We start from the raw sequence: 25644 nt of genomic DNA, 5'->3' as shown, positions 1-25644 counted from the left end.
AGTTAGTGGCATAGACAACGGTTTTGACGGAAAATTTTAGACAACGGTTTTGATCCGTTACTCAACAAGCAACGGTTTCTAACCGTTCCTATTAACATGACAACGGTTTAAAATCGTAACTGGATAGGCAACGGTTTTAAACTGTTGTGGTTTTATTATTCACATAGCCAACGGTTTTAAACCGTTACCGTTGGCTCCAGGTTTCGGCAACGGTTTTAAAACTGTTGCCAGTTTATAGCCATCTAGGACAACGGTTTTAAAGCGTTACTGTTGATGTCGTTTTCGGCAACGGTTTTAATACCATTGCCATTTTATAGTCATCTAAAACAATGATTTTAAAGCGTTACCTTTGGAGTCGTGTTTTGGCAACGGTTTTAACACCATTGTCTTTTGTAACTATTGACAACGATTTTTTTGTGATATATAATTTTTTATTTACAATAGTTTTCTTGTGAATGAACTTAATTTCAGTTTTTTTTAAATTATTTAATGTCAATAAATAATCTAAACTATTTGAATGAAGTCACTAAAGAAAAAAAAATTGAACATTTCCCATCAAATTTAACTTATAAAAATTGTTGTAAGATCCACAATATCATCTAAGTTTGCAAAAAATATAATAACAAAAGAGAGTTGAAATAGCTAAGTAGCAAATAGTCATCATGTTAGTAAGAATAAAATACATGTGTACATTTTCAGATACTTTCTAAAAGAAACAAGACTAAAGTTCTCACTTGAATATATTCCCAAATGGCTTCTTTATCTTTAACCCCTTCCAATTTGTGTAAATTAATGGACAAAAATCTAAATTCCTTGTCACTGTGCCCAAAAATTTGCTCAAGTTGTTTCCAACTTCATCAGTAGGACCAATTGCCTCTCCTTCACTATCTAGAGTAATTTCTTCTCTATCTTCCAGCTGTCTTGCATGAATCTTCAAGCATTGTGTAGGTCCTCGTGTTTTCTTCACTGTTTTCTCTATACAAAGATACTAATTATATATGACATTTTTAGAAATTACCAAATTCGATTCACAAATTGGAATTCAATTAACACAAATTTTTAGAAATTTCGGCAGCATTCTGGCATTAAATATGACATTTCTGAATTTAACAAATTAACCCATATGAACTCACTAAAACCAAATCAGCACTAATCAGCAAAATCAACACTAAACAGCAAAATCAACACTAAAACCAAATCAGCACAAACAGCAAAATCAACCCATATGAACTCACTAAAACCAAATCAGCACTAATCAGCAAAATCAACACTAAACAGCAAAATCAGCAAAAAAACCAAATCAGCACAAACAGTAAAATCAACCCATATGAACTCACTAAAACCAAATCAGCACTAATCAGCACTAAAATCAAACGGCAGCAAGCGAAAATGGCAATCAGCAGCAATATAACTAATTAAACTAAGAAAATGTAACCAGGGAAAAAAATTGAGAACCTGCAGAAGAAGCAGAAACAGAAAATGGCAAGAAGAAACAGAAACTAATTAAACTAAAGCAACAAATTACCAAATTCAATTCACAAATTGAAATTCAATTAACACACAAATTTTTAGAAATTTCGGCAACATTATGGCAGTAAATAGGACGTTTCTGAATTTAAACAAACAACAAAATCAACCCATATGAACTCACTAAAATCAAATCAGCACTAATAAAACAGCTCAGAATAAGGCCATCAGCATCATTGCTCAATCAAAACAAGGCATGGAATCAGCCATTAACAAGGATAAAGCAGCACAAAACAGCAAAATCAACCCATATGAACTCACTAAAATCAAATCAGCACTAATAAAACAGCTTAGAATAAGGCCATCATCATCATTGCTCAATCAAAACAAGGCATGAAATCAGCCATTAACAAGGATAAAGCAGCACTAAACAGCAAAATCAACCCATATGAACTTACTAAAACCAAATCAGCACTAATAAAACAGCTCTAAATAAGGCCATCATCATCATTGCTCAATCAAAACAAGGCATGAAATCAGCCATTAACAAGGATAAAGCAGCACTAAACAGCAAAATCAACCCATATGAACTCTCTAAAATCAAATTAGCACTAATAAAACAGCTCAGAATAAGGCCATCAGCATCATTGCTCAATCAAAACAAGGCATGAAATCAGCCATTAACAAGGATAAAGCAGCACTAAACAGCAAAATCAACCCATATGAACTCACTAAAACCAAATTAGCACTAATAAAACAGCTCAGAATAAGGCCATCATCATCATTGCTCAATCAAAACAAGGCATGAAATCAGCCATTAACAAGGATAAAGCAGCACTAAACAGCAAAATCAACCCATATGAACTCACTAAAACCAAATCAGCACTAATAAAACAGCTCAGAATAAGGCCATCATTATCATTGCTCAATCAAAACAAGGCATGAAATCAGCCATTAACAAGGATAAAGCAGCACTAAACAGCAAAATCAACCCATATGAACTCTCTAAAATCAAATCAGCACTAATAAAATAGCTCAGAATAAGGCCATCATCATCATTGCTCAATCAAAACAAGGCATGAAATCAGCCATTAACAAGGATAAAGCAGCACTAAACAGCAAAATCAACCCATATGAACTCACTAGAATCAAATCAGCACTAATAAAACAGCTCAGAATAAGGCCATCATCATCATTGCTCAAATAAAACAAGGCATGAAATCAGCTATTAACAAGGATAAAGCAGCACTAAACAGCAAAATCAACCCACATGAACTCACTAAAATCAAATCAGCACTAATAAAACAGCTCAGAATAAGGCCATCATCATCATTGCTCAATCAAAACAAGGCATAAAATCAGCCATTAACAAGGATAAAGCAGCACTAAACAGCAAAATCAACCTATATGAACTCTCTAAAATCAAATCAGCACTAAAAAAACAGCTCAGAATAAGGCCATCAGCATCATTGCTCAATCAAAACAAGGCATGAAATCAACCATTAACAAGGATAAAGCAGCACTAAACAGCAAAATCAACCCATATGAACTCACTAAAATCAAATCAGCACTAATAAAATAGCTCAGAATAAGGCCATCATTTGACAACATCAAAGTAAATAGTAGAAATTAAGAATAATATCAGGAGTCTTTAACTCAACTGTAAACGTAAAAGTAACAACAATTGATGGACAAATTGCCAAGAGACAGGAAATCTATAACCTATTTTAACTCAACCCCAAAGCTAGCTCAAAGGCAAAGAATGTCTCACATTTATAAACCACCTAGAAACCTCATCTTTGAATGATGTTGGATTTGTAATGCTGGCAATGTTCATTACCTCACAAAAGTCACCAGAAATCTGCTTAGATTTTGCTTGTAAAGTCGTATGGTACTCACGCAACAAGCACTGGTCAAGAGTTTAAAATCTACCCTCTCGTATCTGCATCAGTTAGACAGTTTACATTATAGTAAGCAGCTTTTCGTATGGAAGGAAGAAAGCATAGTAATCAAGAACTCAAATGAGTTTTGACAAGAAAATGTTAAGACGGTTTACATTATAGTAAGTAGCTTCTCGTATGGAAGGAAGAAAGCATAGTAATCAAGAACTCAAATGAGTTTTGACAAGAAAAAGAAACTCACTGATCTCAGGGAAACCTTCAAGCTCAATGGCGAAGCTTCTTTAAGTCTATTTAGGGTAGAAATGCACCATGCATCATTTGTTTCACTTGCCACTCTTTCCTAATGGAAATTTAAGTAATTAGATGGAAAAAGAAACCGTGAACTGTTACCAGAAAGTTAAGCCACTCAAACTAGATAGATGTTAATCAAGACTAGCTGGTACAAATAGAGTTAACAAGATAAGAGACTACAACTAAAAGCAACACTAAAGACATTTTAGCAGCAGAATAAATGAAATTCTAAAATAAAGTTATGCTAGAGGTACTTAAATTTAATGGAAGATGTAAAGCTCACCAAAGAATCAACAATCTGTTCCATTATGTCATGGCAAAAGCATTTATCTACAATTTCAATCCTGAAGAAAATGAAAAGTAGAAAAAAGGGCTATCATAAACTGTGAATCAGAATATAAGAAACAAAGTTAGTAAAGAGAGCATCTAAACAGCTATAGGAAATTTTCATTTTCAGAGAACCAGTTTCCAAATCAAAATCAGAACAACATTAGACATGTATCTTCTCAACACACTCTTGCAGACTACAGCATACACATATCAACATGTTCTACCTTACTATCGTAAAATCAACAAGAGGCACAACCAGTCACACATTTAATCTACAACCAAAATCCATTACATATGAAGCATTCAACTATTAGTAATAATCCAGTAAACTTTTCAGGCATTCAAAGTTTAAAATATTTAATTTAATAAAATATTCCCTACCTCGATGTCACAACTCGCGAAAATCACTAAACACAGCAGCTCCATCAGTGGTTCCAATACCAGCTCCCATGGCAGCAGCAGTAGTGATTCTGGGCAGCTCCAGTGCTGGTTCCCGGTGGCTGAGGACTCCGGCAACTTGCAGAACCTAGAGGCGAGGCAGAAAAGAGCCGTTTTCCTCAAATCCCAAGTAGCAGCTTCCCTGTTTCCTTTTCCATTCACGTTCCTCTCCATGGCCATGATGAAACAACGAATTGAATGGCGGTGTAGCCAGGATGCAACGGCGGTGGCTCCCTTTCCCTGGCCCCTGGCTCATGCGTAGTTCTTTCTCTCCGCAATATGAAAGTGACGAAAATGGAAGCTTCTGTGACAGAAACGAACGCGACGGCGACGGCAGCGGCTCGGCGACCCCTCGACGGCTCCTTCTCCTTTCTCTCACGATGATGGCGACCGCTCAACGGAGGCGACGACGCAGTGGCGTTGCGGGGTTAGCGCGGCTTCTCTTCTCCGTCCCTCACTCTCCCTTTGCGGACTCTCTTTCTCCTTCGGGCTTGGCAACGACGGCGACGGCGGCACCTAACCCGCCGGCGCTGTCCTCTTCTCCTTCCTCCTCTCTTGTCCGTGTGTGTGTATGTGTTACGCTTATGAGTGGGGGTTGTGTGCTCAGTGTGGGGGGTTGGTGTTTAGGGTTTTAGAATTTGGAAATTAGGGTTTTTTATTTAATTTGGGAATTTAGTTAGGAATGAGAGATTTTATAAAAGAATATAGATAAAATGGATATATTGATAAAAATGGGTGGATAGAATAATAATTTTAAAATTTAATATACTATAGTCACCAAAAAAATTTAATATACTATATTAAAATTATTTAAAAATATTATTTATCAATCTATTGCTGAATTCAAATAATTATTTCTAACAAAAAATATATATTTGTTATAACAAAATAATTATAAATTTATTTTAATTTTATTTTTTTCAAAAATAATATTTGCTATATAATAATCAATAATAGATATATAATATTTATTTTAAAATTATTTTAATTTTATTTCTTTATATTAATATTTATTATATATTTATAATAAAAATATATAATATTTATTATAAATTTATTTTAGCCTTACGTGTTTAAAATATAATATTTTTTATATATTTATAATAATATATAATATTTATAATAAATTTATTTTAATTTTATTTTTTTAAAATAATATTTGTTATTTATTTATAAGAATAGTTTTTGAGTATTTTATAAATTCAGTATTTATAGAAAAAATAGTTTCAATTTATATAATTATCTGAAATTATTTTTATTAGTATTGTTTAATTTGTACAATTATTTAAATAATATTAGAAAATAATTGTTTCATAAATAATTGTTGTAATGGTTATAAAATCGTTCTTTAAAATAATCAAAGAGAACGGTTTTATTTTGTTACTATAGCATAATGAAAAAATGAATTTCAACAATAACACAGTAGAAACCGTTGTCTAAGACCATCTAATGGAACGGTTTTAAAGTGTAGCATTTTGGCAACAGTTTTAATGCGTTTCTTTTGTACAATTCTTTAAACAACAATAAAAAACCGTTGTTTAAAGCCAAATCATGGTAACGGTTATAAAACCGTTCTTTAAAATAGTCAAAGAGAACGGTTTTGTTTTGTTGCTAGAAACTGATGAAAAACTGAATTCAACAGTAACACTTTAAAAAACCGTTGTCTAAACCTATCTAAGAGAACGGTTTTAAGGCGTTGCGAAATTTGGCGTTGCTAAAGGCCATATTTGTTGTAGTGAACACTTGGTAGGCATAAAAGGAAAACATAGTAAATCAACAACAAGAACAAAATCAAGCAACAATTATTGAAAGTAATTAACAACACAAATCAAAAGGAACACAATTATTATGATTTACCTTTATTGAATTGAAAGAGAAAGGAAGGAACAAAAGTGGATCTACAACAAAGTCTAAGAACAACATAAAGGAAAAAAGAAATTACAACAAAAGAATAGAAGAAGATGAATGTAACAACAATGGATTAAGAGGAGAGAAGTAGAAGAAAGCAAAGATTAAAACCTAGATCTAAGAACTAAACCTAATTCCTAATCCTAGAGAGAAGTGAGAGCTTCTCTCTCTAAAACTAACTCTAACTCCTAAAACTAAGCTAATGATCAAAAATATCCAAAGTATGTTGATTCCCCTTCAATACTTGACTTAAATAGCATCAGAAATGAGTTGGATTGGGCCCACAAGGCTCCTAAAACCACTGGGGACTATTTCATTAAAGTGGGCCACGGACAGAATCGGCGCGCGCGCGCAAAGTGCGCGTGCGCGCCCCTGAACGCGAAGCAACATATGGCAAAATTTATATCATTTCGAAGCCCCGGATGTTAGCTTTCCAACTCAACTGGAACCGCATCATTTGGACCTATGTAGCTCAAGTTATGGTCGTTTAAGTGCAAAGAGGTCGGCTTGATGGCTTTCCGGTTCTTTCATTTCTTCATGAGTTCTCCAACTTTACATGCTTTTTTCTTCATTCCTTTAATCCAATCTTTGCCTCCTAAATCTGAAATCATTTAACAAACATATCAAGGCATCTAATGGAATCAAGGTAAATTACATTTATCTATTTTAAGACCTAAAAAGCATGTTTTCACTCTTAAGCACAATTAAAGGAGAATATACAAAACCATGCTATTTCATTGAATAAATGTGGGTAAAAGGTGATAAAATCCCCTAAATTCAATACAAGATAAACCGTCAAATTGGGGTTTATCAACCTCTCCACACTTAAACCTTAGCATGTCCTCATGCTTAAGCCAAGAGAGAAACAAAGGGTATCAACATTTATCCCATGTAAATGAGCTATATGCAACCTAAACTATATGCAACTAAATGCAAAATGGTTTTACCTACTTGGTTAAAAATAAATCAATCCTCCAAGTCATACATGCACAAGTAGGGTCAAGATCATATAACGATTCATGAATCATACCAATTCAAATATAAAAATTGAAGTTCAAATAGACTTGCAAGAAGAAAGCTTATGAAAGCCGGGAATCATGGAATTGAGCATCGAACCCTCACCGGAAGTGTTTACACTCTAGTCGCTCGGTGTTTGGGGTTGATTCACTCAATCCTCCCCTAATCATGCTTTTTAAGATTCGTTTTTCATCTAACAATCAACAATTATTCAATGCATGCATACATGTATCATGAGGTCTTTTCTTTAGGTTGTAATGGGGCTAGGGTCAAGGTAGGATCATATATGGCTAGTGGACTTAGGATTTGAATCTTTGATTAACTTAAACTTTCCCACCTAACCTATATAATGACCTATACAATTAAGTACTAACCTAACTACCCATTCCTCACTTTTTCACATACTCATGCATTTTCTTTTCATTTCACAACACTTATGCATTGATTCTTATTGAGCTTCACTTTGGGGCATTTTGTCCCCTTTATTGCTTTTCTTTTTCTTTCTTTTTCTATATACATTTTCTTTTCTTTTCTTTTTCTTTTTTTTTTCTTTTTAACTTTTATTTCTTTTTTTTTCAAACTATATACAAGAACATCAATGCATAAGGTCTATACATTTAATCAATACATGAGCATGTACCCAATTTCCCAATATAAAAATACAAAACACAAACACCCTTTTATCCCAACCAATGTCCCAAAGTCTTCCCACTCTTGGATGACACTCACACTCACTAGCCTAAGCCAATCAAAGATCCAAATAAAGGACATTCATTGTTTTCCGCTTTAAGGCTTGTAATGTGCTAAAATAAGAATAAGTGGGTTAAGCGTAGGCTCAAAGTTGGCTAACAAAGGAAGATAAAAGGTAAGGCCATTTGGGTAAGTGAGCTAATGAAATGATGGCCTCAATCATATAAATGCATGAATACACAAAATAATGGATATAAAGAATCAAACAAATCGAAGATTACAATCATAGGAAGAGAATAATGCACACAAGAAGGAAAAATAAGTGGTTATAAGATGTAACCACATCATTAGGCTCAAATCTCACTTGCTTGTGTTCTTAGCTCAAAACCATGTTCCAAAATACATTCTTTCAAGCGAGTTCAACAAAAATTTTTCTTTTTCAAATTGGTAGGGTGCCCTAAAACAGTTTCTTGGAAAAGAAATCATCACCCTAACCAAGTAGTCCTAATAGGAGGTGTTGAAAAAGGAAATTGTTACCCATGGAGATCGGTCGGACGACCTCCCCACACTTGAATATTGCACCGTCCTCGGTGCATGCAAAGAAGAGCAAGGTGGACGGGTTGCTACAATTGATGAGTTTCTTCAAAGGGTTGTGCGGATGAACTTGTTTGTTGCCCCATTTAGAAGCTTTCTCATTCCTTTCCTTCTTGGTGGCCAACCTAGAAGGAGAGAAAAAGAAAGAAAATTAAGCCTATAACAAAGACATCAAAGCAATTAGAACATAGGCGGGGGCTAATGCCAAATAAGAGTATGGTTCTCTACTACATGGTAGCTACAACATGTGAGTAAGAAAACAATATAAGCAAAGGGCATATCAACTAATACTTGATGCAAGATTAAAGTCAAAGCATGAAAAGCATGTTGAGCATCAAGATCAAACAAGAATAGACACGAACAAGATTTGTGGTAGCATGAGAGCATTTGGTCCCATCCTAACTCAATGATGAAGAAGTACAAAAACAAAGGATAATGAATTAGGAAGGACTAAAGCACTAACTTTGTGTATTGACAAATATTACAATTAATGTAACACAAGTCATGAAGCACCAAAACAAATGCAAGAAATTCTCAACAATTGAGTGAGAGAATTCAACACCATTATTAAAATGAGAAATTTAGAAAATAAAATGAGAACAAATTATAGAAACAAAATTAAAATGCAAAGAATAAAAGTATGCGAATGTAATAGACAAAAGAAAATGGAAGAAGAGAAAAAAAATTAATTTTTTTTATTTTTTTAGTATTTTATTTATTTATTTATTATTATATTTTTTTTATTAAAATTTTTTTTTCTTTTTTTTTTATATTAAAAGAGAAAAGAAAAAAATCTTTCAAGAGAGGAAGAAGAAAAAAAATGAGAAAGAAAGAAGAAGAGAAGAGGAAAGAAGGAGAAAGGAGGAAGGGGAAAAGCAGGGAGCAAATCCGCGCGCACGTGCACAGCGCGCTTACACGTGGATGAGGTTGGGACAATCCGCGCGCGCGCGCACAGCGCGCTCACGCGTGGATGCAGCAGGGACGATCCGCGCGCGCGCACAGCGCGCTTACGCATGGATGAGCTTGTGCTCCCAGCACAATGCTGGCACAACGCGCGCACAACTCTCTGGTTTTTGTACCAGAAGTTGCAGAAGTGCAATGTGCGCGCGCGCGCACAGCGTGCTCGCGCGCCGATGGCCGTTTTTTTTTTTTTGCCCAAAAAGCAGAAAAAATGCCCAAGAGCTCCCTATAATGTCCAAAACTCTTCTTTATTCAATCAAATATCAAACAATTCACAAAAATGCAATTTGATTTTAGAATTTATTCATCTACTACTAATGAATACAACATACTAACAACCAATCTTTACAAACAAATCAATATGAAATGAAAATCTACCTACAATGGCAACTCAAATCACTTATTAAACAAAACTAAAAGAGGATGGAAAGAGTTTACCATGGTGGGGTGTCTCCCACCTAGCACTTTTAGTTTAAGTCCTTAAGTTGGACATTTTGAGAAGCTCTTTGTCATGGTGGCTTATGCTTGTACTCATCCTTGAATCTCCAAGGATCATTGTTCTTCAAATGGTTGACAGAAATTCCAACCAAATTCACCATCCTTGGGCAAAGTTCTACCCAAGAAATGAGCTCCCATAGTTGGTTGACATGCTTCGATCCGGGATCCCATATCTTATTCTCACACCCATCTTCTAGTTGATTATCATGATTCTTCCATCCGGGTGGTTGAGACATAGAATTCTCTTGAGTATACCAAGTCTTCCTCCTAGACCAACACAAGGTAGCATGCATCCAATCATAGTTCCCACATTTTGAAGCTTTGACCTCAATGAGCTTAATTCTAAACTTCCAACCACTACACAACTCATTCTTGCTTTTAATTCCACAAAGAGCTCTAAGTTGTCCATCCGTTTCAATCAAACCATATTCAAGCAAGAAAACAAAGCGTATGGATAAGAATTTTACCCACTTGAATGTTGTGTTGGATGGTAACTTGGGAAGGGAGGCTTCCCCACACTTAGATAATGCAAGGTCCACTTCCTTGTGCTCTTCTTTGTGTATTTCCACCTCTTTGCGAGCTTCCTCGATTTCAACCTTTCCCCTTTTATCACATGGCTTGGTGTTGTCTTCAAGAACTTTGATTTCTTGCCTAATGGGAGGTGACTCAATTTTGGATAGAAATTCATTGATGAATAAATCCATCTCTTGATCAGCCTCTTCATATTCTTCAATCTCAACATACACCGTGCCAACGTTTTCCTCTTGGTAGCTCTCTTTCTCATTGCTCCCCAAGGGTATGGGAGGTTGTGCACACTCTTCTATAACTTCAACTTCATGTCCAATGGGAGAGGATTCCATTGTAGAGAGAAATTCATCCATGATTGAATCCATCTCTTGATAAGCTTCTTCCAAGTCTCCAACGATGACATGCCTTGGAGGTTGCGCACCCTCCTCAACATCAATATCAAGCTTCTTGGAAGAGTTCTCCATGATGCTACATTCCCATGGACTTTCAACATCTCCTAAATCTTCAACCACGTCTCCCTTTTCTTCAATGATCATAGGCTCCTCCAATTGTTCCAACACAAAATTTGACTCCTCCTTTTCCACCGAATTTTCCAATTTCTCCTTCATGCTTTGCTCTTCTTTTGACCTTTCACATGTGGTCATGGAAGTACCTTGAGTATTCAAGCATTGGTAGGCTAAGGTAGACACTACCTTGGTCAAGTTGGTCACAAACTCAAGTGTATCCTGCTTCATGGCCTCTTGTCCTTGAAGTAACAAAGTGAGAGAATCGTCTATTGGGGCTTGTGGTGGGTAGGAAGATTCATCATTTTGGAGAGAGGGTTCATAATAGGAAGGTGGTTCTTCTTGGTAAGGTTGTGGAGATTGTGTGTATTGAGGTGGTTCTTGGGAGTAATCTTGATAGGGTTGTGGTGGTTCTAAGGGTTCTTGCTCATAATGGTCATAAGAGCATGGTATGGGGGGTTTGGTCATATGATGGATATGGATCATAGGGCGGTGTTTGGTAATGAAAGGCTTGTGAGAATGGTTGAGGTTCATGTTGAGGATAGGATTCATAGGCATATGATGGTGGTTGTTGAGTGTCACAAAAAGAATCATCATAGCCGTTAAATTGGCATGCATTAGGATGGAAATTATACCTATAAGTATCCGGAGGTTGTTGCCAATAGGAGTGATCAATTCCTTGAGGCTCCTCCCATCTTTGTTGGTTCCATCCATGGTACATGTTGCCATTAAAGTTCACATTTCCTATAACACAATTAGAACCAAACTCAAAACCAAAGTGAGAATTCATAGTGAGAGAACAAAATAAAACTAACATGAAATTAAGAAACAAACAAAAGATAAACCTATTCACAATATTCACATATGTACAATAACCAATAACACAACACCATTGCAAATCCCCGGCAATGGCGCCATTTTGATGATTGGATTTTTGACGGTTTAGAATTTCACTAATGAAATTTCGTTGTAAAGTATAGTTTCTAAACCAAAAAATAATCCTTTCATACAAAAAGTTGTTTGTCACTAGTACAAACCCCTAAAATTTATAGACCAAAGTATTTAGACCTCGGGTCGTTCTCCCTAGGAATTACAATAAAGTGTCTTGTTATTGGTCGTGAGTTATTTTGGGGTTTTGGATAAGAGGCATGAAAGTAAATGGTAATGGAAATAAACTAACAACTAACAAAGCTCTTGGCAAGATATGAGAACCAGAAATCCTATCCTAGTTACCTTTCTCAATTGTGATGAGAATTGTTTATTGCTACCACTTAGTTAACCTCTACCTATGAAGGGAAGTCAAGTGGATGAATCAATGTGATTCCTCAAGTCCTAATCAACTCCTAAAGGAAAGACTAGCTTTAGAGGCATTCAAATCAATTAGCAACTTCTAATTATCAACCAACAAAAGAATTAGATAACTCAAGAGTCACTACTTACTCTACTTAGGCAAAGAGGAACAAAACCTACACTAAAATCCAAACAAGCATTTTATCAAACACTTGGTAGGCATAAAAGGAAAACATAGTAAATCAACAACAAGAACAAAATCAAGCAACAATTATTGAAAGGAATTAACAACACAAATCAAAAGGAACACAATTATTATGATTTACCTTTATTGAATTGAAAGAGAAAGGAAGGAACAAAAGTGGATCTACAACAAAGTCTAAGAACAACATAAAGGAAAAAAGAAATTACAACAAAAGAATAGAAGAAGATGAATGTAACAACAATGGATTAAGAGGAGAGAAGTAGAAGAAAGCAAAGATTAAAACCTAGATCTAAGAACTAAACCTAATCCTAATTCTAGAGAGAAGTGAGAGCTTCTCTCTCTAAAACTCTAAAACTAATCCTCAAAACTATTCTCCTTGATTAATTGTATTTCCATCATGCCTTCCCCTTAATCCTTCATCCTTATATTCCTTTCCCTTGGTCATTGGCGCCAAAAATGGGTTTAGAAACCCTCTCAAATCACCAGGCACGTGTTGCATTAGTGGGGTCATGTGCCGTCATTGACGCGTGCGCGCACGGTGCGCTTGCGCGTCCCTGGCTTGTTTTGCAATGTGCGCGTGAGCGCCTTGTGCGCGTGCGCGTGCATGGCTGACTTTGCTTCTTTGACTTTTTATGCTTCTCTCCACTTGCATGCTTCCTTCCTTGCTTCCTTTGACCCATGCCTAGCCTATTCCAATCCTGGAATTACTAGAAAACACATCAAGGCATCTTATGGAATCAAAGAGAAACTAGAATTCATCAAAATAAGGCTTAAAAAGCATGTTTTTACACTTAGGCACAAATACGGAAGAGATTACAAAACCATGCCAATTCATAGGCTAAATGTGACAAAAGGTTATCAAAATACCCTAAATTTAATACAAGACAAACCGTCAATTTGGGGTTTGTCACCAGGTATGAAGAATGATGTGGCATTGCATGTATCTAAATGTTTAACATGTCAGAAGGTTAAGATTGAGTATCAGAGACCATCAGAGATCCTTCAGCCTTTGGAGATTCCACAATGGAAATGGGAGAGCATCGCAATGGATTTTGTGATAGGTTTGCCTAGAACCCGGTCTGGTTGTGACGCTATTTGGGTGGTTGTGGATCGACTGACGGATCGACTGACAAAATCAGCTCATTTTCTTCCTATCCGAATAAGTTGTACAATGGAAGAATTAGCTCGAATGTATATTAAAGAGATTGTCAGGTTGCATGGCGTGCCTTCTACCATTATATCTAACAGGGATCCTCGCTTTACATCAAGATTCTGGGGAGCTTTTTAGCGTGCATTTGGGACTCAGTTAAGTTTGAGTACTGCGTATCACCCTCAGACATATGGTCAGTCAGAGAGAACTATTCAAACCTTGGAGGATATGCTAAGGGCTTGTATTTTGGACCAGCTAACAAGCTGGGATCGGTATATGCCATTAATAGAATTTGCTTATAATAATAGCTATCATGCGATCATTGGAATGGCTCCATATGAGGCTCTGTATGGCAGGAAATGTCAATCTCCATTGTGTTGGTATGAAACTGGAGAAAGGAGTCTATTAGGGCCTGAGATGATAGCTGTGACGACTGAGCAGATAAAGAAGATTCGTAGTCGAATGCTTATAGCCTAAAGCCGCCAAAAGAGCTATGCTGACCAGAGGCGAAAGCCTTTGGAATTCGAAGAAAGAGAACATGTCTTTCTGAACTTTACACCAACCACTGGAGTGGGAAGAGCTATTAAGACTAAGAAACTGAATCCCCGTTATATTGGGCCGTTTGAGATCCTGAAGAGAATTGGACCAGTGGCTTATAGAATTGCCTTAACACCATATCTTTCAAATTTGCACGACATGTTTCATGTATCACAGCTTTGGAAGTATACTCCTGACGTAAGACATGTTCTGGAACCAGAACCAATCCAAGTAAGAGAAGATCTAACACTTCCAGTAATTCCAGTGAGAATTGATGATACTAACATTAAACGATTACGCGGAAAGAAAGTATCATTGGTAAAAATAGCTTGGAGTCGAGCTGGTATCGAGGAACATACCTGGGAGCTCGAATCAGATATGTGAAAGGACTACCCACATCTTTTTTCAGGTAACTGAATTTGAATTTTGAGGACAAAATTCTTTATTAGGTGGGTAGGATGTAAACCCCGGTTAAATTAGTAGATAATTAGTCAATAAATTAGTTTTTAATAAGAAAGATTAGAAACATGAATATTATATCAAATTAGGATAGATCTCATCAAAACGAGAATTTTGACACTAATTTCGAAGAAAACGGTCCAAAATTGGACCGAATAGACCGAACCGGTTGAATTGGGCCCGAACCGGGCTGTCGGTCCAACCGGACCAAACCTTTTAAGTGGGCCCAAAGCCTTTCTTCCCCTTCATTTTAACAGAAGCGGAAGTTGCAGCACAAAGGGGAGGGAAGAACGAAAACTTCACCGAACCCTTACGGCAATCTTTCGTACGCCGTAACTTCTCCATCCGAGCTCCAATTGCTGCACCGTTTGCGGCCACGCGTTCACCACGTCGAGCTCTACATTTCTACCGGAAAAATTTCACTGATAACTTGTTTAATCACTCTTAGCCTTCTTTTCCCCCAATTTTCAAATTTTTAATGGGAAGGTTGAATTTCTTTGATTTCTGATGTTTTAGGATCCAATTAGCTTGAGAAAAACGTTCACTCTTGCTTATGTGAAGTTTGGGTAAGGTGAGGATACGATAATTTTATTTTAATTTCATTAAATTTGAGCTTTGAGTATTACATTGGATATATATGTGTTATGAATGTGTATTAGGTTGTGAATAAAAAACTGGAGCTTAAAATTGTGAATATTGGAACTTGGAGGAAGCGAATTAGTTGAGGTTTTGAGGGCTGTGTTCTTTTAGAAAAATTGTCTTGGTATAATACTTGGGAATCGGCTAAGATATGGTTTAGGTTTCTTGCATTTAATATATAATATTCTGTGAAAACTTAGGCTAGATGACCATAGGATAGGTTGGATTGCATGTGTATATTTAATGCTTAGTATCCTGTTGATGAACATGGTTGGTTTGGTGCTTGTTGGTTAACTGGTGATTTGGTGAATTATTGATTTGAGGTATAATTATTGTGGAGGTTGTTGTGATAATGAGGTATTTTGTGTTAAAAGCCTAGGATTTGTGAACTATGATTCTTAGTTGAATTTTGGTTGTTGGATTTAAATATTGTATGAGTATAATTGTTGATTTGAGGTAGATTTATTGTGGTGATTGTTATGATGATGAGGAAGGGTATGTTAAATTGAAAAGAATGCAGGTTTGGACTCGAAAACGGTGGCAAAGTTCGAGTTTTAGAGGAGATGCTGCTGAAATTTTATAAAAATTAGAGATTTTGCTTATATGATTATTTAAAAAGATTTAGATTCAAAGGTTATATGGTTTGATTTTGATTTATTAAAAAAATGAGTATGTTTTAAGTTTGATTCATTTAGAAAAGAATGAATTATGTTTTGAAATAGAACTATTGATGGACGGAATGAGAGGTGTGACAATGAAGGATAAGGATTGAATATGATTGATGTATGAGATGCGATTGAGAATGATGTGGATATTGATGAATTATAATTGATTTATTTATATGGCTAATGAATTTGAATGATTTGAGATACGAGATTCCTTGGATTAAGTGCCGTGGCTTGCCACCATGTGTACCAGGTTGAAAACTCGATACTCTGTTGACCCTACGACGTAAGTGTGAGCGGGCACTATATAAATTCCCGAGAATGTTATCCCCATTGAGCAATATTGATTATTTGAGAAAAAGCTATGCATAGACTCTTGGGGATGCACGTCGGGGGACAGTCTAAGTACAATTATGACTTGTCGGGTTGGCTGGATAACCGACAGATGAGCCTCATCAGCCATAGGACAGGCATGCATCATATGCATATTACTTGAACTACTTGCTTGTGCTTTAATTGGGTGTGCTTAAATGTATTTGCCATTCTAAATGTATATTTATTACCAGCAATATTTGTAACCTTCTTGTACTTGCCTTTATCTTTTTATTTGTTTGTGAAATACTGATGGAGGTGGAGGTGTGGAGGAATGGCAGTATGGGATTTAGGTTTAAGGTTAAGTTAAGTCAGGTTTACATATTCTTACAAAATCATCTTTTATGGCTTCTGTTTAATACTTCAAGCTCTATAATCTGAGTGTCGGCATTCTAGGATTGCCTTTGGCATTCCCAGGACCTTATATATTATGTGTGTGGCACCTTTATCATACTGAAAACCTCCGGTTCTCATTCCATACTATATTGTTATTTTTCAGATGCAGGTCGAGAGGCATCTCGTTAGGCGTCTGGACTCTTGAAGTGGAATGGTTACTGGTTGTTATACTATGATATATATATGTACTTAGCTTTCTCTCTACATAACTTATTCTTTTTTATCCTCTTAGAGGTGTAGGAGAGGCAGGATTTTGTTTATGTACATTTAGGTTTTGGATATGTATATATATGTATATATGTGTGTATATTCTCCGACCAGTCTTGACTTCGCAGGCTGAGTTAGGAGCTCGTTATTTTGTATCTTTGATTCTCTGTTCCTGCTTTGGGTTATTTTACACTTGATAGTTGTAGCTTTCTTAGCACGCAAGTTAACTCGTTTCTCGAGCGCTGCGCTTTTACTTTCGCGATTTTTATTTCCTCTATTCTTCAAGGCTCCTAGCATATTATAATTCTTCTGCTATTATATATTTACATTTTATTTTAGAGGTCGTAATACCACACCACCTCTGCTTTATGACTTAAGCGTAAAGCTCTAGGTGGTAGGGTGTTACAAAATCCTTCATGCACATACTTTTATCACGAAAATTACTCAATTACTCTCTCAATCAATGTATGAATTACTTTTTTCCACTAAATATTTTCAACTAATTCCTTAATTGCCTTATTTGATTACACCCTTCAGGGATAATGTCAGCAACACAAATTTCAGATTCATAATGCAGCTGCACATACACTGAGCCGTCGTCGCAAGGTTTGTACACTCAGGACATCCACTTAGAATTTCCAATCTACAAGCTTTAGTTAAGGAAACATTCAGAAATCATCTCATAATGTTCTGCATAATCACATCATCACGTCAAAAATAGTCAACAAAATCTGACCATTCAACATATTTTATTTAACATCAATCGATCCAAAATTATTATATACCAGTGTATCAGTCAAGTACATTAGTACATGTGAAACTTTTCCTATAACTTTAACAAAATGCATTCTAGACTCATTGCGCTGGTATCACCGTATTCTAAAGTGGTAACATAATCTACAAAATATGAACTAGGGTTGACAACATATGTCCTAGTCGTGGGTATTTAATCTGACCCAATTCAATTTATGGTGCTGATGAGCGGATAATTCATACGCTTTTTGGCATTGTTTTTAGATAGTTTTTAGTATAATTTAGTTACTTTTAGGGATGTTTTCATTAGTTTTTATGCTAAATTCACATTTCTAGACTTTACTATGAGTTTGTGTATTTTTCTGTGATTTCAGGTAATTTCTGGCTGAAATTGAGGGACCTGAGCAAAACTCTGATAAGGAGGCTGACAAAGGACTGCTGATGTTGTTGGATTGTGACCTCCCTGCACTCGAAATGGATTTTTTTGGAGCTACAAAACTCTTAATGGCACGCTCTCAATGGCGTTGGAAAGTAGACATCCAGAGCTTTCCAGCAATATATAATAGTTCATATTTTATTCGAGATTAGATGACGTAAACTGGCGCTCAATGCCAGTTCCATGCTGCATTCTGAAGTCAAACGCCAGAAACACGTCACGAACCAGAGTTGAACGCCAAAAACACGTTACAACTTGGCGTTCAACTCCAAAAGAAGCCTCTGCACGTGTAAAGCTCAAGCTCAGCCCAAGCACACACCAAGTGGGCCCCGGAAGTGGATTTCTGCATCAATTACTTACTCCTGTAATCCATAGTAGCTAGTCTAGTATAAATACAACATTTTACTATTGTATTCAGAGTCTTTTGACCGATCCTGGATCCTGAATTGTATTTTTGATCCTGTGATCATGTTTTGGGGGCTGGCCATTCGGCCATGCCTGAACCTTCATCACTTATGTATTTTCAACGGTGGAGTTTCTACACACCATAGATTAAGGGTGTGGAGCTCTACTGTACCTTGAGTTTTAATGCAATTACTACTATTTTCTATTCAATTCAGTTTATTCATGTTCTAAGATATTCGTTGCACTTCAACATGATGAATGTGATGATCCATGACACTCATCATCATTCTCACCTATGAACGCGTGACTGACAACCACTTCTGTTCTACCTTAGACCGGGCACATATTTCTTGGATTCCTTGACCAGAATCTTCGTGGTATAAGCTAGATTGATGGCGGCATTCATGAGAATCCGGAAAAGTCTAAACCTTGTCTGTGGTATTTCGAGTAGGATTTCGGGATTGAATGACTGTGACGAGCTTCAAACTCGCGATTGCTGGGCGTGATGACAAACGCAAAAGAATCAAGGGATTCTATTCCAACATGATCGAGAACCGACAGATGATTAGCCATGCCGTGACAGAGCATTTGGACCTTTTTCATTGAGAGGATGGGATGTAGCCATTGACAACGGTGATGCCCTACATACAGCTTGCCATGAAAAGGAGTAAGAAGGATTGGATGAAGGCAGTAGGAAAGCAGAGATTCATAATGAGCACAACATCTTCATACGCCTATCTGAAATTCCCATCGATGATCTACATAAGTATTTTTATCTTTATTTTCTGTTTATTTACTATTAATATTCGAAAACTCTATCACCATTCATTATCCGCTAGACTGAGATTTACAAGATGACCATAGCTTGCTTCATACCAACAATCTCTGTGGGATCGACCCTTACTCACGTAAGGTTTATTACTTGGACGACCCAGTACACTTGCTGGTTAGTTGAGCGAAGTTGTGAAATTATGTTTAGACCATGGTATTGAGCACCAAGTTTTTGGGGCCATTACTGGGGAATCAATTTCGAACAACAATTTAAGTATGAATCATAATTTCTTCCACCAAGTTTTTGGCGCCGTTGCCGGGGATTGTTCGAGTATGGATAACTGACAGTTCATCTTGTTGCTCAGATTAGGTAATTTTCTTTTTTATTTCCCTTTTAAAAAAGTTTTCAAAAATATTTTTCAAAATTTTCTCTTTATTTTTGAAAAATCCTTCAGAGTTTTTAAGAATGAATTCTAGAGTTTCAAAATGGTATGCTGAAGCTTGGCTAGCCATCAAGCTTTAGAGTAACCTCGTATGATTCCTGGAATTTTGATTGAGGACTTTGAATTCATTACTTCCTTTTTCCTATATGTTTTGAAAAAATATAAAATAAAATACAAAAAAATTAATAAAATCATAAAAACCAAAAATATTTTGTGTTTCTTGTTTGAGTCTAGTGTCATGTTTTAAGTTTGGTGTCAATTGCATATTCATCTTATTCTTGCATTTTTCGAAAATTCATGCATTCATAGTGTTCGTCATGATCTTCAAGTTGTTCTTGGTAAGTCTTCTTGTTTGATCTTGATGTTTTCTTGTTTTGTGTCTTTCGTTGTTTTTCATATGCATTTTTGCATTCATAGTGTCTAAGCATTAAAGATTTCTAAGTTTGGTGTCTTGCATGTTTTCTTTGCATAAATTTTTTTTTCAAAATTATGTTCTTGATGTTTATCATGATCTTCAAAGTGTTCTTGGTGTTCATCTTGACATTCATAGTGTTCTTGCATGCATCATGTGTTTTGATTCATAATTTTCATGTTGTGAGTCATTTTTTATGTTTTTCTCTCTCATAATTAAAAATTCAAAAAAATAAATAAATATCTTTTCCTTTTTTCTCTCAAAATTTCAAAAATTTGGGTTGACTTAATCAAATTTTTTTTTTAAAATTAGTTGTTTCTTGTAAGTCAAGTCAAATTTTCAAATTTTAAAAATCTTTTTTAAAACTTTTTCAAAAATGAAATCTTTTTCATTTTTCTTATTAATTTACGAAAATCCTTTAAAACTTTTTTCAAAAATCTTTTTCTTAGTTTTATCTTTATTTTCGAAAATTATGCTAACAATTAATATGATTGATTAAAAAATTTGAAGTTTGTTACTTTCTTGTTAAGAAAGGTTCAATCTTTAAATTCTAGAATCTTATCTTTCAGTTTCTTGTTAGTAAAGTAATCAATTTTAATTTTAATCATATCTTTTTATCTTATCTTTTATATCATATCTTTTTCAAAATTTTATCTTTTTCAAAAATTTGATTTTAAAATATCTTTTCTAACTTCTTATCTTCTTATCTTTTCAAAATTAATTTTTAAATCTTTTTCAACTAACTATTTGACTTTTTGTTTGTTTCTTATCTTTCTCAAAACCACCTAACTACTCTTCCCTCTCTAATTTTCGAAAATACCTCCCTCTTTTTCAAAAATTCTTTTTAATTAATTAATTATTTTAAATTTAATTTTAATTTTATTTCTTATCTTAATTTTCGAAAATCATTAACTCCTATTCAAAATTGTTTTCGAAAACTTCTCTCATATCTTATTCTATTTATTCATTCATTTACTAACACTTATCTTCATCTCAAATCACTGCCCCTATCCTCACCCTTGTGTTTGGATTCTCCTTTCTTTATTCCCTTTCTTCTTCTACTAACAATAAGGAACCTCTTTACTGTAACATAGAGGATTCCTCTTCTTTTTCTATTCTCTTCTCCTTCATATGAGCAGGAACAAGGAAAAAAGACATTCTTGTTGAAGCTGATCCAGAACATGAAAGGACTCTGAAGAGGAAACTAAGAGAAGCTAAATTACAACAATCCAGAGACAACCTTGCTAAAATTTTCGAACAAGAAAATGATATGGCAGCTGACGTTAGGATTTTTTCCAGTAAAGAATGTCATAAAAACAGTCGCGTTGTAGATATAGTCTCTAAACCGACAGAAATCCCTTCGTACAAACATTTTGGTTGTCACAAGTAACAAACCCCTAAATAAATTGTTAACCGAGTATTTAAACCTCGGGTCGTCTTCTCAAGGAATTGTAGGGAGGTATGTTCTTATTATTGGCTATGGAGATTGTAAATTGGGCGTTTTGAGAATTTGGGCAATGGGTACAAGCATATTTTCAAAGCAATAAAAATAAATAAATAACTGTAAAATAAACTCTTGGCAAGGTATAAAGACTGGAGGTCCTATCCCAGTTATCCTTATCAATTGTGATGAGAATTGGATTCTTCTCCCACTTTGTTAACCTCTAACTATGAAGGTAAGTTAAGTGGATGAATTAATTCCAATTTTCAATCAACAATGAGTTTGATAAATCAAGAGTTACCGATTATTTAACCAAAGCCAAAAGGGGAAAAACTAAATCTACTAGAATAATAATATCCTCAGATTGGGAATAATAAAAAGGAACAATCATAAACTGAAATGCTTCAAATATCATTAAATAAAATATTCAAATCTTAACAAGGAAAAGTTCATAAGCCAATTAGGCAACATATCTAATACAAGCAATGAAGTATTTGAAAGTAGGAAATAAATATAAAGTAAAAGAACATTGAACCTGGGATCCAGAGTTACTCTTAAAACAAGAAGAAATCCTAAATCCTAAATCCTAATCCTAAAGAGAGAGAGGAGAGAACCTCTCTCCAAACTAGATCTAAATCATGGAAAGTGAATTATGAAAGCATGATTATGAATGGATGCATTCCCCCACTTTATAGCCTCTAATCTGTGTACTCTGGGCCGAAAACTTGGTAGCCCAGAAGTCACTTCCAGCGCTTTCTGGTCCGTACAGGTCACGGAAAAGTGACGCGGCCGCGTGGCTCACGCGGCCGCGCGGGTTGTGCTCCTTCCAGGTCACGCGTCCGCGTGACCCACGCGTTCGTATCGCCTGGCGTCGGGGCAGCTATGGCAAATTATATATCAAATTGAAGCCCCGGACGTTAGCTTTCCAACGCAACTAGAACCGCGTCGTTTGGACCTCTGTAGCTAAAGTTATAGCCGTTTGAGTGCAGAGAGGTCAGGCTGGACAGCTTAGCAATTTCTCCAACTTCTTGCATTCCTTCCTCTTTTGCATGCTTTCTTCCCATCCTCTGAGCTATTCATGCCCTATAATCTCTGAAAACACTTAACACACATATCAAGGCATCTAATGGTAATAAGATAGGATTAATAATAAGCAAATATAAGATCAAAGAAGCATGTTTTCAATCAAAACACATAATTAGGAAGGAAATATAAAATCATGCAAATAGTATGAATAAGTGGGTAAAGAGTTGATAAAATCCACTCAATTGAGCACAAGATAAACCATAAAATAGTGGTTTATCAACCTCCCCACACTTAAACATTAGCATGTCCTCATGCTAAGCTCAAGAGAAACTATAAAGATGAAGAGAAATGGTAGAATGTATGAAATGCAACTACATGCAAAAAAATGTTTCTACCTACTTGGTTAAAAGTAAAGAAGCTCTTCAAGACAAACATAAAACAGATTTCACTAATTCAAATCATACAATAAAAAGCAAGTAAACTTGTAAGAAGACAACTCATGAAAGCAGGGAACATAGAATCAAGCATTGAACCCTCACTGGTAGTGTGTATCACTCTAATCTCTCAAGTGTATAGGGTTATTCACTCTACTCTTCTCTAGTCATGCTTTCTAAACCTTGTTCTTCATCTAACCAATCAACAAAAATTTAGCATACTAATGCAAACATCATGAGGTCTTTTCAAGGTTGTAATGGGGCTGAGGTAAAGGTAAGGATATATGTATGGCCAAGTGAGCTATAATATGAATCTTCAATTAACCTAAGCTCTCACCTAATATACATATACTCTATATACTTTTAAATTCATGCCTAGCTACCCATAATTCCCACTTTTGTATAATTCCCATACTCATGTACCAAATTTTCTTTAATTTTTTTTTCACATGTGCATTGATCTTTTTATTAACTTAACATTGGGGTAATTTTGTCCCCTTATTTATTTATTTATATTATATATATTTATTTTTTTTCTTTTTCTCTTTTTTTTTCTCTTTTTTTTTTGTAGAGAAATAAACATAACTTATCAATGCACATGGATTTTTTATTATTTTTTTATTTTGATTTTTTCATGAGTAGGTTCCCAAATTCCTAATATTCAAATAAATTAGAAACATGTTACATTCCCTTATCAATCCATGTTCCCACAATTTCCCATACTTAATTGATGCACATTCTCTAACTTAAGCTAACCAAAGATTCAATTTGGGATAATTAATTTGTTTTTCTGCTTAAGGTTAGTAATGTGGTTATAGAACAAGAGGGGATTAAAAGCTCAAGGGGCTAACAAAGGTGATGTAAAAGGTAGGCTTATTTGGGATAAGTGAGCTAATAACAAATAATGGCCTCAATCATATGCAAGCATGTAAATATACTAAATAATGGACATATAGAATGGAACAAAATAAAGATTGCAATTATAGAGAAGTGAACACACAAGAATAAAATATTTATGGTTAAATAATGTAACCATGTAATTAAGCTCAATTCTCACAGGTTGTGTGTTCTTTGGCTTAAAAACCATGTTCCAATTACAACTTCAAACAAGTTTTATACAAAAAGTTTCAATTTAAATTAGTGAAATTTTTCAAAAAAATAGGATCTTAAGAAGAAACTTATTATTTTAACCAAGCAGTAACTAAATGCAAAAATCAAATAAACATGAAATTAAATATGCAAATGCAACAATTAACAAAGAAAATAAAATATTGGTGTTTGAGATAGGAAAGTACTAACCCATGGAGATCGGTATCGACCTCCCCACACTTAAAGATTGTACCGTCCTCGGTGCATGCTGAGATGTGCAGGTGGACGGGTTGCTCCAACTGATGCTTTTCTCATCAAGGAATGTGCGTAGGAACTTGTTTGTCTCTCCCATGTAAACGTCTTCCGGTCTCTTCCTGGTGGCCATCCTGAAAGAAAAAGGGAAGGAAAGTAACCCAAAGCAAAGATAGAAAACAAATAAAACAGGGGTTGGTTAATGCCAAAAATAAGGGTCTCATTTACATGGAAGCTTCAACATGTACGTGAGAAAATAATAGAAGCCATGGCATGCCAGTGGTACAAAATGTACAACAATGGGGAAGAGAGTGGAAGACAATATAAATTCATGTCAATGCAAAATGGAGTGCAAGTATCATAAAAGATTGGCATTGGCATATAATTAATATCATCCCACAGTGTAAAACAAGTTACCAAAATAAATTAAAGAAAAGAAGCAACAGTTGAATAAGAAAATTTTTTAACACCAATGGAAAAATAAAAATGTGCGCAAAATTAAAATGCAATGAATGAAATATGCAAATAAATAAAAATAAAATAAAAAGAAAAATAAGAAGAATGAGAAGGGAAAGAAGGGAAGAGGAAGTAAATATGAAAGGAGAAGAAGAAAAAAAAATAGGATTTGGAGGAGAGAAAGATAAGATATGTGGCAATTTTAGGGTGAGCTGTGTGACGCATGCGACGCGGCCGCGAAAGGCATGCGTTCGCGTGGGTGCGCGTCAGATAAGACGACGCGATCGCGTCAGTCACGCGGTCGCGTGACCCGTGTTGCGCTGCTGGCGCGAGTGCAGCCTCGCTCCAGCACAACTCTCTGTTCGATTCAATTTAATTGCCAAAATTGGGGGACGCGATCGCGTGGGTCGCGGGATCGCATGAGTGTGCATCAGAAAATAACTGACGCGGCCGCGTCGGCAACGCGGTCGCGTGACAAGGATTGTGCTTCCAGCACCAATCCAGCACCACTCTCGCACAATATGGCATTGTGCACCCTTTTACGTCGAAAATGCAGGGCACGCGGTCGCGTGGGAGGCCATACTTCCCATTCGACGCGGACGCGTCAGCGACGCGGTCGCGTGGGTCGATATGTGCCATTAGCACGCCTCCAACCACGCTCCAGCGTGACTCTTTGTTCAC

General features: G+C 35.6%; 1 protein-coding gene across 7 annotated transcripts; it reads right to left on the bottom strand.

The window, feature by feature from the left end:
* Window positions 1–527: 527 nt before the first annotated feature.
* LOC130954738 (uncharacterized) lies at window positions 528–5056 on the bottom strand. 7 transcript variants are annotated; one of them, XR_009076397.1, is made up of 5 exons: window positions 4371–5056; window positions 3943–4003; window positions 3610–3708; window positions 3239–3409; window positions 528–975 (listed from the first exon to the last, which is right to left on the bottom strand). XR_009076397.1 is itself a non-coding variant. In XM_057881503.1 (4 exons), exons 1-3 carry the CDS (start codon window positions 4605–4607, stop codon window positions 3389–3391), a joined length of 357 nt encoding a protein of 118 aa, XP_057737486.1. In that variant the 5' UTR covers window positions 4608–5056; the 3' UTR covers window positions 528–988; window positions 3239–3388. The 7 variants fall into 7 exon arrangements, 4 of the variants coding, with proteins under 4 accessions (XP_057737486.1, XP_057737484.1, XP_057737487.1 ...); XR_009076396.1 differs by having other exon boundaries at window positions 3308–3409; XR_009076398.1 differs by having other exon boundaries at window positions 3308–3409; window positions 3610–3703.
* Window positions 5057–25644: the final 20588 nt, after the last annotated feature.

Source organism: Arachis stenosperma, chromosome 10, assembly GCF_014773155.1.
Source record: "Arachis stenosperma cultivar V10309 chromosome 10, arast.V10309.gnm1.PFL2, whole genome shotgun sequence".
NCBI lineage: Eukaryota > Viridiplantae > Streptophyta > Magnoliopsida > Fabales > Fabaceae > Arachis > Arachis stenosperma.
Note: the sequence above shows the minus strand (reverse complement) of the source record. Positions and strands in the feature narration are given on the sequence as shown.